We start from the raw sequence: 15867 nt of genomic DNA on the forward strand, positions 1-15867 counted from the left end.
GTGTCCAGGAGTTGTTCCCTATGTGTGTGTCCAGGAGTTGTTCCTTATGTATGTGTCCAGGAGTTGTTCCCTATGTGTGTATCCAGGAGTTGTTCCCTATGTGTGTATCCAGGAGTTGTTCCCTATGTGTGTGTCCAGGAGTTGTTCCCTATGAGTATATCCAGGAGTTGTTCCCTATGTGTGTATCCAGGAGTTGTTCCCTATGTGTGTATCCAGGAGTTGTTCCCTATGTGTGTGTCCAGGAGTTGTTCACTATGTGTGTGTCCAGGAGTTGTTCCCTATGTGTGTGACCAGGAGTTGCTCCCTATGTGTGTGTTCAGGAGTTGTTCCCTATATGTGTGTCCAGGAGTTGTTGGCGTGTTGTGAGGAGGATAAAGGTGAGATCAAGGAAGGAATGGACATCCTGCTGAGGGCCTGTGTGTGTGTGTGGTGTGTGGTGTGTGGGGTGTGTGGTGTGTGTGTGTGTATGTGAGAGACATCGTTCCAGATAGGAGAAAAGATACAGAAGGCAGGTGAGCGCTTCTTTACTGTTCAGTAGTACAGACATCAGTGTGGGAAGGAGAGACAGTGAAAGCGTAATTCAGTGGTTCAGAGAGAATAACAGTCAAATGCACAGATACACTGCATGGAACATATCTCTACAGGTTATATATTAGACTTACAATAAACTATAGATTTATAATGTGTGAGTCTCATTTTATATTTCAAACGTTCTCTTTATAGAACTCATTTGGCACAAAAACCTCTTTAGGCTAGATACATATACATATATATATCACAATATACAGTACATTAAAAAAGGTATCCTGACTTTGTAGAAACCTGGGACTCAACACTGCATCAGCCTGGGACTTGGCCAAGAAGAGGACAGCATGGAGAACCAAATGACAAGGAGCTAGTGAGTGAGATGCTGACTTTAGTACTGGACACATTGTCTCATAGTATCACATCATGTTCTACTGCTTCTCTTGAGATGTACACATACACATGGGAAAGATTGTGGGTAAGGTCAGGTAGAACAGGGGGTTGTGGGTAAGGTCAAGTAGAACAGGGGGTTGTGGGTAAGGTCAGGTAGAACAGGGTGTTGTGGGTAAGGTCAGGTAGAACAGGGTGTTGTGGGTAAGGTCAGGTAGAACAGGGGGTTGTGGGTAAGGTCAGGTAGAACAGGGGGTTGTGGGTAAGGTCAGGTAGAACAGGGGGTTGTGGTTAAGGTCAGGTAGAACAGGGTGTTGTGGGTAAGGTCAGGTAGAACAGGGGGTTGTGGGTAAGGTCAGGTAGAACAGGGTGTTGTGGGTAAGGTCAGGTAGAACAGGAGATTGTGGGTAAGGTCAGGTAGAACAGGGTGTTGTGGGTAAGGTCAAGTAGAACAGGGGGTTGTTGGTAAGGTCAGGTAGAACAGGGGGTTGTTGGTAAGGTCAGGTAGAACAGGGGGTTGTGGGTAAGGTCAAGTAGAACAGGGGGTTGTGGGTAAGGCCAGGTAGAACAGGGGGTTGTGGGTAAGGTCAGGTAGAACAGGGGGTTGTGGGTAAGGTCAAGTAGAACAGGGGGTTGTGGGTAAGGTCAAGTAGAACAGGGGGTTGTGGGTAAAGTCAGGTAGAACAGGGTGTTGTGGGTAAGGTCAGGTAGAACAGGGTGTTGTGGGTAAAGTCAGGTAGAACAGGGTGTTGTGGGTAAGGTCAAGTAGAACAGGGTGTTGTGGGTAAAGTCAGGTAGAACAGGGTGTTGTGGGTAAGGTCAGGTAGAACAGGAGGTTGTGGGTAAGGTCAGGTAGAACAGGGTGTTGTGGGTAAGGTCAGGTAGAACAGGGTGTTGTGGGTAAGGTCAGGTAGAACAGGGTGTTGTGGGTAAGGTCAGGTAGAACAGGGTGTTGTGGGTAAGGTCAGGTAGAACAGGGTGTTGTGGGTAAGGTCAGGTAGAACAGGGGGTTGTGGGTAAGGTCAGGTAGAACAGGGTGTTGTGGGTCAGGTAGAACAGGGTGTTGTGGGTCAGGTAGAACAGGGTGTTGTGGGTCAAGTCAGGTAGAACAGGGGGTTGTGGGTAAGGTCAGGTAGAACAGGGGGTTGTGGGTAAGGTCAGGTAGAACAGGGTGTTGTGGGTAAGGTCAGGTAGAACAGGGGGTTGTGGGTAAGGTCAGGTAGAACAGGGTGTTGTGGGTCAGGTAGAACAGGGTGTTGTGGGTCAAGTCAGGTAGAACAGGGGGTTGTGGGTAAGGTCAGGTAGAACAGGGGGTTGTGGGTAAGGTCAGGTAGAACTGGGTGTTGTGGGTAAAGTCAGGTAGAACAGGGTGTTGTGGGTAAGGTCAGGTAGAACAGGGTGTTGTGGGTAAGGTCAGGTAGAACAGGGTGTTGTGGGTAAGGTCAGGTAGAACAGGGTGTTGTGGGTAAGGTCAGGTAGAACAGGGTGTTGTGGGTAAGGTCAGGTAGAACAGGGGGTTGTGGGTAAGGTCAGGTAGAACAGGGTGTTGTGGGTAAGGTCAGGTAGAACAGGGTGTTGTGGGTAAGGTCAGGTAGAACAGGGGGTTGTGGGTAAGGTCAGATAGAACAGGGTGTTGTGGGTAAGGTCAGGTAGAACAGGGGGTTGTGGGTAAGGTCAGGTAGAACAGGGTGTTGTGGGTAAGGTCAGGTAAGGCTCCAGATGATGGTGATCGCCGCTACAATGCCATTTAGGACCGCCACACTGTAGCCCATGTGGAAGGAGTGACCTGTCACCTGCCTGAGACACGCACGCACACACACACACACACACACACACACACACACACACACACACACACACACACACACACACACACACACACACACACACACACACACACACACACACACACACACACACACACAAAATTAGACCTCAGGGGTTGCAACACATCGACAGCTTGGGACTGTAAGGTTCTATCTGCAAAAAGATGATTCTGAGATACTTGGCTTTAAAGTTCTGAACCCTCATTGTTTTAAAAGGTGTCAGCAATTTTGAATTGAGGTATTTAGACTACTGTATAGGTAGAGAACATTGAACAGAACAAGCCTGTTTCAATAACTACATGTTGACTAAAATACAGATAGAACATTATAGTCCCAAGCTCTCTATATGGCATCATTTTAATGTTTTTATTTCACCTTTATTTAACCATGTAGGCTAGTTGAGAACAAGTTCTCATTTGCAACTGCGACCTGGCCAAGATAAAGCAAAGCAGTTCGACACATACAACAACACAGAGTTACACATGGAATAAACAAACACAGTCAATAATACAGTAGAACAAAAGAAAACAAAAAGTATATATACAGTGAGTACAAATTAGGTAAGATAAGGGAGTTAAGGCAATAAATAGGCCATGGTGGCGAAGTAATTACAATATAGCAATTAAACACTGGAATGGTAGATGTGCAGAAGATGAATGTGCAAGTAGAGATACTGGGGTGCAAAGGAGCAAGATAAATAAATACAGTATGGGGATGAGGTAGGTAGGTAGATAGATGGGCTGTTTACAGATGGGCTATGTACAGGTGCAGTGATCTGTGAGCTACTCTGACAGCTGGTGCTTAAAGCTAGTGAGGGCGATATGAGTCTCCAGCTTCAGTGATGTTTGCAGTTCGTTCCAGTCAATAGCAGCAGAGAACTGGAAGGAAAGGCAGCCAAAGCAGGAATTGGCTTTGGGGGTGACCAGTGAGATATACCTGCTGGAGCGCGTGCTACGAGTGGGTGCTGCTATGGTGACCAGCGAGCTGAGATAAGGCGGGGCTTTACCGAGCAAAGACTTGTAGATAACCTGTAGCCAGTGGGTTTGGCGACGAGTATGAAGCGAGGGCCAACCCACGAGAGCGTACAGGTCGCAATGGTGGGTAGTGTATGGGGCTTTGGTGACAAAACGTATGGCACTGTGATAGACTGCATCCAGTTTGTTGAGTAGAGTGTTGGAGGCTATTTTATAGATGACATCACCGAAGTCGAGGATCAGTAGGATGGTCAGTTTTACGAGGGTATGTTTGACAGCATGAGTGAAGGATGCTTTGTTGCGATATAGGAAGCCGATTCTAGATTTAATTTTGGATTGGAGATGCTTAATGTGAGTCTGGAAGGAGAATTTACAGTCTAACCAGACACCTAGGTATTTGTAGTTGTCCACGTATTCTAAGTCAGAGCCGTCCAGAGTTGCTGGACGGGCGAGCAGGTGCAGGCAGTGATCGTTGAATAGCATGCATTTAGTTTTACTTGCGTTTAAGAGCAGTTGGAGGCCACGGAAGGAGAGTTGTATGGCATTGAAGCTTGTCTGGAGGTTAGTTAACACAGTGTCCAAAGAGGGGCCAGAAGTATACAGAATGGTGTCATATGTGTAGAGGTGTATCAGAGAATCACCAGCAGCAAGAGCAACATCATTGATGTATACAGAGAAGAGAGTCGGCCCGAGGATTGAACCCTGTGGCACCCCCATAGAGACTGCCAGAGGTCCGGACAACAGGCCCTCCAATTTGACACACTGAACTCTATCAGAGAAGTAGTTGGTGAACCAGGCGAGGCAATCATTTGAGAAACCAAGGCTGTCGAGTCTGCCAATAAGAATGTGGTGATTGACAGAGTCGAAAGCCTTGGCCAGGTCGATGAATACGGCTGCACAGTAATGTCTCTTATCAATGGCGGTTATGATGTCGTTTAGGACCTTGAGCGTGGCTGAGGTGCACCCATGACCAGCTCTGAAACCAGATTGCATAGCGGAGAAGGTACGGTGGGATTCGAAATGGTCGGTAATCTGTTTGTTAACTTGGCTTTCGAAGACCTGAGAAAGACAGCGTAGGATAGATATAGGTCTGTAGCAGTTTGAGTCTAGAGTGTCACCCCCTTTGAAGAGGGGGATGACCGCGGCAGCTTTCCAATCTTTGGGAATCTCAGACGATACGAAAGAGGTTGAACAGGCTAGTAATAGGGGTTGAACAATTTCGGCAGATAATTTTAGAAAGAGAGGGTCCAGATTGTCTAGCCCGGCTGATTTGTAAAGGTCCAGATTTTGCAGCTCTTTCAGAACATCAGCTATCTGGATTTGGGTGAAGGAGAAATGGTGGGGGCTTTGGCGGGTTGCTGTGGAGGGTGCCAGGCAGTTGACCGAGGTAGGGGTAGCCAGGTGGAAAGCATGGCCAGCCGTAGAGAAATGCTTATTGAAATTCTCAATTATATTGGATTTATCAGTGGTGACAGTGTTTCCTAGCCTCAGAGCAGTGGGCAGCTGGGAGGAGGTGCTCTTATTCTCCATGGACTTTACAGTGTCCCAGAACTTTTTTGAGTTTGTACTACAGGATGTACATTTCTGTTTGAAAAAGCTAGCCTTAGCTTTCCTAACTGCCTGTGTATATTTGTTCCTAACTTCCCTGAAAATGGAAGTTCACTTTACACGTGTGTGTGTGTGTAGAGAGACAACAGGGAGAGATGGAACAAGAGGAGTTAGGAAAAGGACAAGAGAATTAGGCTAAGGCCAGTGGAAGAGTTAGGGAATGTAGGTTAGTCAGTAGAGGCTGCTGAGGGGAGAACGGCTCATAATAATGACTGGAATGGAGTCAGTGGAATGGTATCAACTACATGGAAACCACGTGTTTGATATGCCTGATACCATTCCATTGACTCCATTCCAGCCATTATTATGAGCCGTCCTCACTCATCAGCCTCCACTGAGGTTAGTGTACCAGTGTGTGTGTATGCGTGTTACCTGAGGTGGCCAGGGGACAGGGGCGTTGGGGGGAACGTGCCGGGCTCAAAGGAGTCAAAGTAGGTGATGGTCCATGTGAAGCTACAGCAGCAGAACCCTGCTAGCACCGACATGCCCAGAACACTCCAGAACCCTACAGAGAGGGGGAGGAGAGAGACAGAGAGAGGGGCCGGAGGGGAGAGCAAGAAGGGGGGGGGGGGGGGGGGGGGGGAGGAACATGTTTTGTTAATTTTCTATTCTGGAGGCTTTGTCTGTATGAACTTTTGTGAACAGACCTGTACTTGCCTAGGAGTCTAACCTCTGAGCCATCCTCTCCAATCACTCTCTCATTCTGCATCTCTGAAACACAAACACACAAAAAACAGTAAACAGAAGTGACAAGATGACATATTTACATAACAATTAACAAAAAGCTATATTATTCAGCTACTGTCCAAGAGGGTCTTCATCCGCGCATGCGCGACTAGAATTCTGTAACTCTTGTATGACAGACGATGTACCTTTCAAGATGAGGTAAACAAAGGCGCAGAATACTGCAACGACCGACACCACCATCGTACAGCAGAGCATGGAGAAAATCCTTGCGGTCCACAGTCTTCGGTTGTCCCAAAAACTCTGGTCCGGTTTGACCGGACGCTGCCGGTGTTGTATGTCCATCTTGGCAACAGTCAAGTAATACCATTCAAAAACGTTTAACTAGTTGTCAAAGCAAGCACACGCTAGAAATCAACGTAGCGAAGTTAGTAATCTCTCACAAACTGCTTTCCTTAAATTATAGTGACACGCACGTTGTTAAAATAGAATGATGTATTTTAATAGTATCACTGCCCTATATAAGTAATGTAATGTAAAGTTATTTCAACAAGTCCCGTTTTCGTAACTTTCTAAACTTCTGACAATGGTTTCAAAACATAGCTCTTTCCTCTTCCGTATCCGAAAACTAAACCCGCCCTAAAAACGTAAATCCAACCGAATAGCATTACTTTCCCTGACGCAACCAACAAACATCTTGTCTATTGGTTTGAACACGTCTATCATCTTCTTTTCTCACCAGTTTTCAGTAGGGCACACCGTAGCTAAACGTTTTGCAACAGAAATTTGAACGAGCGCCCCGTATCTATATTTGACCTAGAGTGACGTTCAGTAGAGCACAGTGTAGCTAAACAATGTGCAACATCATTATCAAACAATGTATCACATATTGAAAGAAAGTGTACCAAAACACGCTTCAGCCCAGCTTGAACAAAATGGACTCAGGTCCTCGACTGAGGGACATTCCTTACCCCAAGACACTTCAACGGGTGATTATCCACTAAAATAAAGAGAAAGGAATATTCTGTATATATCCGATATATTAGGCCAACTATAGATAGTGCAGAGGCGAACATATATCTGTAGCACAACTGTCCAGACCAGATTAAATGACGTGCACCTACCTGGTCAGACATGAAAACGTTTGAGAACACCTGTTGCCTCTTTTATCAACAGTAAACCAGTCATCTTAACTCTGTCTACATGTTTTCATTTTTTTTTTAAATTACGTGCACCTCTGTTCGTTTCCTTGAATCCTCCCATCTCTGCAATAATACAAATCTTATACAATGTATTAAGCTGACAAATACGACACTGACCAATCTCTCAGGATTTGGCTTTGACTAGAGATAGTTAGAGAACGCAACATTGTGCGTGTCATATTATAATGTTGCCTATGCTAAAACAGGCTTTTGGGAACTAGAGTCCTCTATCTATCTCTATGTTTGACTTTTACTATGTGTTTTTGGCCTCTTGTGGCAGCCTCAATCAGTGATGACTTTTCATGATTGACTTTTCACTTAATGTAATACACAAACACTGTCCTCTGATATTGATGGAGGATATAGCAATAACAGAGTTTTTCTTTGGAACCATCTTTATTAGAACAAAGTTCTAAGGGGGAGAGAGGGTGAGTCTATCCCAAACGCACTTTACGACTGTTGACGAAGTCCGACACCTTCACCATCCCATCACGCGCCTTCCTGAGAGACAGACAGACAGTCAGAGATACACACACATTTTGTGCAAAGTAAATTTTGTTTCTCACACCTGTGTCTCCTGCTACTTGAGAGCTATTGTTTTCACTGTGTAGCTGCTGTGTAGTTGTGTAGCTGTGTAGTTGTGTAGTTGTTTTGTAGCTGTGTAGTTGTTGTGTAGTTGTTGTGTCTCTGTGTAGTTGTTGTGTAGTTGTTTTGTAGCTGTGTAGTTGTGTAGTTGTTTTGTAGCTGTGTAGTTGTGTAGTTATTTTGTAGCTGTGTAGTTGATGTGTCTCTGTGTAGTTATTTTGTAGTTGTTTTGTAGCTGTGTAGTTGTGTAGTTTATTTGTAGCTGTGTAGTTGTTTTGTAGCTGTGTAGTTGTGTAGTTGTTTTGTAGCTGTGTAGTTGTGTAGTTGTTTTGTAGCTGTGTAGTTGTGTAGTTGTTTTGTAGCTGTGTAGTTTTTTTGTTGCTGTGTTGTGTCGTTGTATAGCTGTGTAGTTGTGTTGTTTTTCGTGTAGTTGTGTAACTGTTCAACTCACGCCTGAGCCTCCAAGTAGGTAATGGTTCGGTCTATCTGGGCCTGGGACACCTCTTTGTCCACTGCAGCCAGGTAGGAGTAAAGGAATCGGAAGGTCTCGAAGGTGACGCAGGCGTCTGGGGGCTTACATGAGCTGTCTGAGTTCAGGATGTACAGCGCGTGGGTCATGGCGTTCTTGATCGTCTGCCAGAGAGAAGTCAGAGGTCATCAAGATAACAGGGGTCCAAAGGTCATTTGATAATGTCTGTATGTTATTAAGTGTGTGTGTGTCTGTGTGCAACGTGCGTGCATGAGTGCACAATATCATATGTACCCCTCCCAGATAGCTGCAGCCCAGGGCGAAGAATTTTATCCAGTCGAGTTGGTCTCCGAAGCAGCCCACTGTCATGATGTGTCTGAGAAGGTCGTCAGCCAATCCTAACGACCGCCACAGCTTGCTCACCTCCTCCTTACTGACTGTGCCATTCTTATGTAGCTGGGAAGGGGAAGGGGGTAGGGAGACGGGGACAGAGAGAGAGAGAGAGAGAGAGAGAGGAAGAGAGAGTTCATGTTTGTGTGTGTGTGTGTGTGTGTGTGTGTGTGTGTGTGTGTGTGTGTGTGTGTGTGTGTGTGTGTGTGTGTGTGTGTGTGTGTGTGTGTGTGTGTGTGTGTGTGTGTGCACGCGTGAGTCATGCATGTGTGTGTCTAGCTGTGGTGTGTTTGTGTTTGTGGCCCCGTACCTTTTCATGCATTGTTGTGAGTACCTCAGGTGTGAGGTCCATGGTGTTGGGGGTTATCACTTTGTCTGGTGTCCTGTTCACAGGTAATGTCTTCCCCTGGACCAGAGCACTGAAGTACCTGTAGCATGCATACCAGCACAATACTGGGTTTAATACAGCAGAGCAGGAATTCTGGTCTTGGAGGACTGTAGTGAATGTATACAGGCATATATTCCACACAGTTCAGCTACAACTGACCTTAGATCAGTGGGCTCCGTCCCCTATGGGCCCTGATCAAACATAGTGCACTATGTAATGAATAGGGTTCCATTTGGGAAGCAGACGGGCCAACTTTCATCCTTCTCCTCTCAGATGCTACAATACTAAACTGACCTTGGATCAGTGGCTAGGCATAACTTCATGCTACTCACAGTGTGGCCCATTCCAGCAGGTCTTCAGGTTGTGTCCGGATGGCGTCCTTGGTGAACTGCTTCAGAATGCCAGGGAGCTCTGGAGGGATGACCACCTGTTTACCTGTGTGAGACATTCTAAACCCAGAATGGGAACCAGCGACAACAAAAACACCTGTATGGTGAAAAGAAAATGGTATATTAATGTCATTCTTGCAATATCTGCCTGACTCTAAAATAAAAATGTTGAAGGCCCAATGCAGTCATTTTTAAGTCAATATCAAATAAATGATTGTTAACAATGAAGTACCGTACTGTAATAGATTTATATTAACATCAGCCGAAAGGTTTTTATTTATTTTTACTATTTTATATATGTGGAATAATAGTGAAAACATCAAAACTATGAAATAACACATATGGAATCATATAGTAACCAAAAAAGTGTTAAACAAATCAAAATATATTTTATATTTCAGATTCTTCAAATAGCCACCCTTTGCCTTGACAGCTTTGCACATTCTTGGCATTCTCTCAACCAGCCAGTTTCGTCTGCTTCCCACCTGGAATGCTTTTCCAACAGTCTTGAAGGAGTTCACACATATGCTGAGCACCTGTTGGCTGCTTTTCCTTCACTCTGCGGTCCGACTTATCCCAAACCATCTCAATTTGGTTGAGGTCGGGGGATTGTGGAGGTCAGGTCATCTGATGCAGCACTCCATCACTCTCCTTCTTGGTAAAATAGCCCTTACACAGCCTGGAGGTGTGTTGGGTCATTGTCCTGTTGAAAAACAAATGATAGTCTCACTAAGCCGATGGGATGACGTATCGCTGCAGAATGCTGTGGTAGCCATGCTGGTTAAGTGTGCCTTGAATTCTAAATAAATCACAGTGTCACCAGCAAAGCACCCCCACACTATAACACCTCCTCCTCTATGCTTTACGGTGGGAAATACATATGCAAAGATCATCCGTTCACCCACATCGCGCCTCACAAAGATACGGCGGTTGGAACCAAAAATCCCCAATTTGGACACCAGACCAAAGGACACATTTCCACCAGTCTAATGTCCATTGCTCATGTTTCTTGGCCCAAGCAAGTCTCTTCTTCTTATTGGTGTCCTTTACTAGTGGTTTCTTTGCAGCACTCTTCACTCTGTGAAGCATTTATTTGGGCTGCAATTTCTGAGGCTGGTAACTCTAACAAACTTATCCACTGCAGCACAGGTAACTCTGGGTCTTCCTTTCCTGTGGCGGTCCTCATGAAAGCCAATTTCATCATAGCGCTTGATGGTTTTTGCGAGTGCACTTGAAGAAACTTTCAAAGTTCTTGAAATGTTCTGTATTGACTGACCTTCATGTCTTAAAGAATGATGGACTATAATTTCTCTTTGCTTATTTGAACTGTTCTTGCCATAATATGGACTTGGTCTTTTACCAAATAGGGCTATCTTCTGTATACCAACCCTACCTTGTCACAACACAACTGGTTGGCTCAAATGCATTAAGAAGGAAAGAAATTCCACAAATGAACTTTAAGAAGGCACACCTGTTAATTGAAATGCATTCCAGGTGACGACCTCATGAAGCTGGTTGAGAGAATGCCGAAACTCCCGCCTATGCAAACCACCTGATAAGAAGGTCCTATGTAGATTGTATATTCAATAAGAAACTATCAGGAAATAACACTGATACAAAAAATCTCACTTTTACAGTGTTAGTTTCATCAGCTGTTGTACAATATTATATAAAATACAGGAAAACTGAATTTGGACTGCACTGGACCTTTTAAATGGCAGGCCTATAGCCTACTAATAACTGTCGATTAATTTATAAAAACCAAGTAAATCAATTAAATAAATAACCTGTAAAAGACGGTGCAGTTCTCTGCGCGTGATCAGACGACGTAAACGCTGTGAGAGCGGGAAGGACAGTAGAAGGTGATGCGCCGGTTATTTTGTATCAGTTTGTGATTCCCGCGTAACAGACGACAATTGTGACGTCACATTGTGTGCGTCCCGGATGTGTGTGAAATGAAAAATAACAAATATCCGCACGGGGCGACATTTCCTTATGTTTTATCATTTGCAGCTCTCGACAGACATTTATGGGACATTTTCACGGTAGAATAGTAGTTGATCTATACGACAAGATAGTTTACCTTGAGTCATTCTACCTATAATCGAATAGTAGGGCTATATAACTTTCCTAAGATAAATGAGTTAAACTAAAAGTGATATCTGATATGCCAACATTCCCTTTAACCTTTTATCTTTTATATTTGACAGACATGAATCATCATAATGTACATCCATATTATAAAGCAGTGATAGATTTAATTAAAAAGGCAAAATGTAGAAGGGAAGGGAGGGATAGATGGGGCACGTGTGTGTGCCTGCTTGCTTGCATTTGTGTGTGAGTCACGGGAGGTTGGTGGCACCTTAAATGGGGAGGACGGGCTTGTGGTAATGGCTGGAGCTGAATCAGTGGCGATTTTAGCACGTAAATCTTGGTGGGGCAAAATCCCCAAACCAATTTTAGATGCATACCAGCAAAGCCACTACACAACACAACACTAAACAATATATTAATTGCACAATAACGGTGACAAACGGTGCCCACAAACTGTTAGGGCCTACATAAAGCTATCCCGACACGGAGCTTTCTATTCAGCACCATGGAGTGAATTCTTACCACCGCTACACTTGGCTATCAGCGGAGCCTTGTCTGGCATCGAAATAGTTCATTCAGCCTCATTTACTGCCTTTTAAAAAAAACATAGCTGATATGGCTGACTTGTTTAAACAAATCTGGTTTCTTCTGACAATTGAGATGTAAAAACTATGGCATAAGGGAACAACAAACGGATAAGAGGCAATCCGTAATTTCGATTAAGACATTAATGAGCGTGCTAGGACGGACGTAGTCAATATAACTATTTGTTCAACTCTTTTGAAATGTACAGCGCCAGAATTCAGAACATAAGCCGTTCTTACAGTATTCTCCCTGTACACCAAGTCAGATTTTGTCATCAAAATTTGACGCGGCCCTTGCAGAGCAAGGGGAACAACTACTTCAAGGTCTCAGAGCGAGTGACGTCACCGATTGAAACGCTATTAGTGCGCACCACCGCTAACTAGCTAGCCATTTCACATCGGTTACACTCACCCCCCTTTTGACCTCCTCCTTTTCCGCAGCAACCAGTGATCCGGGTCAACAGCATCAATGTAACAGTATAGCTTCAGTCCCTCTCCTCGCCCCTACCTGGGCTCGAACCAGGGACCCTCTGCACACATCAACAACTGACACCCACGAAGCATCGTTACCCGTCGCGCCACAAAAGCCACTGCAAGGGGAACAACTACTTGTTGTTGACGAGTGACGTCACCGATTGAAACGATATTAGCGAGCACCACCGCTAACTAGCTAGCCATTTCACATCGGTTACAGCAGCACCCAAGGGGCTTGAATTTTCGAGCTCTCCCCATAGATTTTGCAGTGATGTAGTGTCCCCATGAGTGAACGCAACTACAGAACATTACCAACCCCTACACTCCATATTTTCGCTGGCTGCCCCACCACCACAGAAAGCACTGAGCTAGACTGAAACCTGCATTTTGAGCTGCTTTACTCAAGAAAGCAAAAAAGAGACCATGTTTGTATGCGGCTCTATAAAGTCAATGATTTTTTCCCTTCTTTTAGCTAAACAGGTGGGGCTCTTCCCCACCTGCCCTGAAGGACCGGTTGCCACTGAGTGGTATGTTATCAAATACATCAAACACATGGTTTCCATGTGTTTGATGCCATTCCATTAGCTCCATTCCAGCCATTATTATAAGCCCCCCCCCACCCCCCAGCAGCGTCCAATAGTGTGTGTGTATGTGTGTGTGTGTGGGTGTGCGAGCGTGCGTGGAGATGAGAGGGAGGTTTGGTCTGTTGTTGGGAGGCGATAACAGTAGGTTACACAACCACAGCGAGCGACACATTGATGCTGCGGGTGTCACGGTTAATTGAGTGATGTCACCGGGAACGGTGTTTTTTTCTAGATAGGCGGTTACTGCTTTTATAAATAAGAGGCGGGCTGGTGATGCAATAAGCAACGGGTAGCTCCTCTAGGCTATGCGATCAGCATCAAATACAGCCTATATAGGCAGCTTGACCCCATTAAAATAGCATCCTCTTCTCTAATCTGGGAAGAACAAAGCAAACCATGATGTTGCCAACGTCCTTGGTTTGTGAAGACTGGTGGATGTATGACGGCATAGATCGAGCGCATTGATTTTATAGTGCCTGCCAGGGAATAAGGGAAAGTCCCTCCTACAGTCAGGGCACAGCGATGATGTTCTTCTTGAATCACTTCAGGCAACGTATGTAGTCTATACTACGGGCCTGCCTCGCCCCCGGTTGCACGCGCCGTGCATGGACAGGCTCGGGACTGTCGGTGCTCATGCAGTCAGCTGAGCCCGAGCCATCTACAACGTGTGCGTTTCGGTATAACGCTATTGTTAGATTGGTCGGTAGTCGTTGGCTAGTAGTGGAGCATGCTGCACGAGCTTTCCATCTCGGTATTCGGTAGGCCTACTAGTCAACTGCTGAACAAAAGCGCGCAAGGCGATACGGTGGGATATGATGTGATGTGATGCCGCGCAGGATCACGGTGACAGTAGCGGAGAAACGGGAATGCGCGCGACTACGGACGGGAATCGCTGCTAGGATACAGAAGAGAACATGGGGACGGGGCCGCGCGATGACTGACTGACTTTCTCCCGGTAACGACCATCTCTGCATACCGAGGGGTTCAAAAAGGAAAGAAAAAAAGAACAGACCAGCCTCTCGTTGAAGGCGTGGAGGATCTATCGGAGAGGATGAATCCCGGGGACCCTGCCCAAACCGGACCCGGTGAAGCCGGTCAGGACGGGTTGGCTAAAGCAGGTGGGCAGGCTGGGTGTTAACGGCATCCCGTGCCGAGATCGATAATGGGTGAAAAGGCTAAACCGGAGGGATTGGTCACAGCTGCCTGGCCCCCGGTATGGGTGGATGTAGCCCATCGTTACCGTGCAGGAATGTGCTTGTCCGTTACCGTGAGAAATAGCATTGGCAGAGCTGTATATTCAGCCCATTATAGAATTAGACTATTTCACCGCAGCGTGCATGGTCAGGGAGGACGAAGCATATACGTTGAGTTTTTGGTCAGTGTGTGTGATTGAGGATCCATCATGATCACTTGCTTTGGCGATGAAAACATGTTTCCCATGCCAATAAAGCCTATTTAATTGAATTGAGAGAGAGAGAGAAAGCGAGAGAGAGAGTACAGTAGCAGCCTAGCCTATATATGTTCTATGTAGCTTGCAGCATTTGATCCGCGGTGTTATAAAACGATATCAATACAGACACACCCACATAATCTATGTGAACGTTTATTTGATCCTATTCTGTCTCGCTTTGATCTTTATACAATCCACAAACGGCCGAGCACGGGCCCGAGGCTTTTCGCCGTGACGTTTAATCGTCAGCACGTCCATTCATTCTCTCTGTGTGTGTAGTAAGCATGTACAGCTGCTATAGGCCACTGTATAGGAGCAAACATGTTACCGCAGCTGTGTGTGCAGTAAGACACTAGCTACCATTACACACACACACACACACACACACACACACACACACACACACACACACACACACACACACACACACACACACACACACACACACACACACACACACAGGGGTCCTCCTAGTTTCCTCTCCTTTATCTACCCTGATCTGAAGACACTGGACAGCACACTGTGGTGGATGCCTCATCCCCTTGATTGGTCAAAAGGAGAGGACTACAGCCTAGTGAGGAATATAAGGGCTATGTCTCAATACTCTTAAATGGTTTCCTCTTCATGCCTCTTTTCATCCATGATATCTTTTCCTTCATCAGCACTGACCTGAAAAACACAGGATGGGTGAAAGCAACATTGCAGATCCTTAGAGGGAATTTTTCTCACACTCTTCAAGTTGTTTCACGTCAGATGGAGGAAAAGAGATATTGAGAGGAAAAGGACTTAAGACTATTGAGATGCATCCCAGGAGGCTGTCTCATCCCAAGGGCTGGTAAGACATGGAGAGAAGGGAGGGAGAGGTTGTCACAGCGCGCCTGTGATCTGCTTCCCGGCTGCTACTCGGAACGATCAGTGAAGGGTTCCTCTTAATTTCCCTTAATTCCTCCTCTTCCTCTCAACGCTTCTCCCCCTCTCCTTCCCCTCGTCTCTTCCCGTCTTCCTCCTAAGGTTATCATTGGTCCCTGAGCTGGGAATATTCAAACACAGTTAATGCCCTGTTTATGCTCAGGATTAGGTGTCTCTCCCACTGAGATGGATAAACCTGCCTCAGTACAGACACACACACACACTACATCAATAGACCGGCACAGAGGGGCCTACTCACCTTGGATACCAAGACTGCATCCCAAGTGGCACCCTATTCCCTTTTATATTGCACTACCTTTGACCAGGGCCTATAGGGCTCTC

The 15867-nt window shown here is 45.8% G+C and overlaps 3 protein-coding genes across 6 annotated transcripts in view; 1 reads left to right on the top strand and 2 right to left on the bottom strand.

Annotated features, from left to right (window-relative positions):
- Nucleotides 1-508: 508 nt before the first annotated feature.
- arl6ip6 (ADP-ribosylation factor-like 6 interacting protein 6) lies at nucleotides 509-6861 on the bottom strand. Its single transcript, XM_055928328.1, has 4 exons — nucleotides 6196-6861; nucleotides 5981-6034; nucleotides 5696-5828; nucleotides 509-2712 (listed from the first exon to the last, which is right to left on the bottom strand). Exons 1-4 carry the CDS (start codon nucleotides 6350-6352, stop codon nucleotides 2619-2621), a joined length of 438 nt encoding a protein of 145 aa, XP_055784303.1. The 5' UTR covers nucleotides 6353-6861; the 3' UTR covers nucleotides 509-2618.
- A 725-nt stretch (nucleotides 6862-7586) lies between these two features.
- LOC129859020 (ropporin-1-like) overlaps nucleotides 7587-15867 on the bottom strand; it is a 10997-nt gene continuing 2716 nt past the window's right edge. Inside the window, exons 1-6 of one of the 4 annotated variants that reach the window (XM_055928325.1) lie at nucleotides 11218-13268; nucleotides 9374-9527; nucleotides 8964-9081; nucleotides 8558-8719; nucleotides 8246-8427; nucleotides 7587-7710 (exon numbers count right to left, since the gene is read on the bottom strand). In XM_055928325.1, coding sequence (XP_055784300.1) covers nucleotides 7644-7710; nucleotides 8246-8427; nucleotides 8558-8719; nucleotides 8964-9081; nucleotides 9374-9489 — 645 coding nt within the window. In that variant the 5' untranslated portion in view covers nucleotides 9490-9527; nucleotides 11218-13268 and the 3' untranslated portion in view covers nucleotides 7587-7643. Of the gene's footprint in view, nucleotides 7711-8245; nucleotides 8428-8557; nucleotides 8720-8963; nucleotides 9082-9373; nucleotides 9528-9915; nucleotides 11195-11217; nucleotides 13269-15867 lie in introns of those variants that run through there. The other 3 variants (XM_055928324.1, XM_055928323.1, XM_055928326.1) reach the window with 3 other exon arrangements.
- The window catches only part of LOC129859015 (kalirin-like), a 19168-nt gene continuing 16625 nt past the window's right edge, over nucleotides 13325-15867 (top strand). The window contains exon 1 of the mRNA XM_055928316.1: nucleotides 13325-14284. Coding sequence (XP_055784291.1) covers nucleotides 14218-14284 — 67 coding nt within the window. The 5' untranslated portion in view covers nucleotides 13325-14217. The remainder of the gene's footprint in view (nucleotides 14285-15867) is intronic.

Source organism: Salvelinus fontinalis, chromosome 7 (assembly GCF_029448725.1).
Source record: "Salvelinus fontinalis isolate EN_2023a chromosome 7, ASM2944872v1, whole genome shotgun sequence".
Lineage (NCBI taxonomy): Eukaryota > Metazoa > Chordata > Actinopteri > Salmoniformes > Salmonidae > Salvelinus > Salvelinus fontinalis.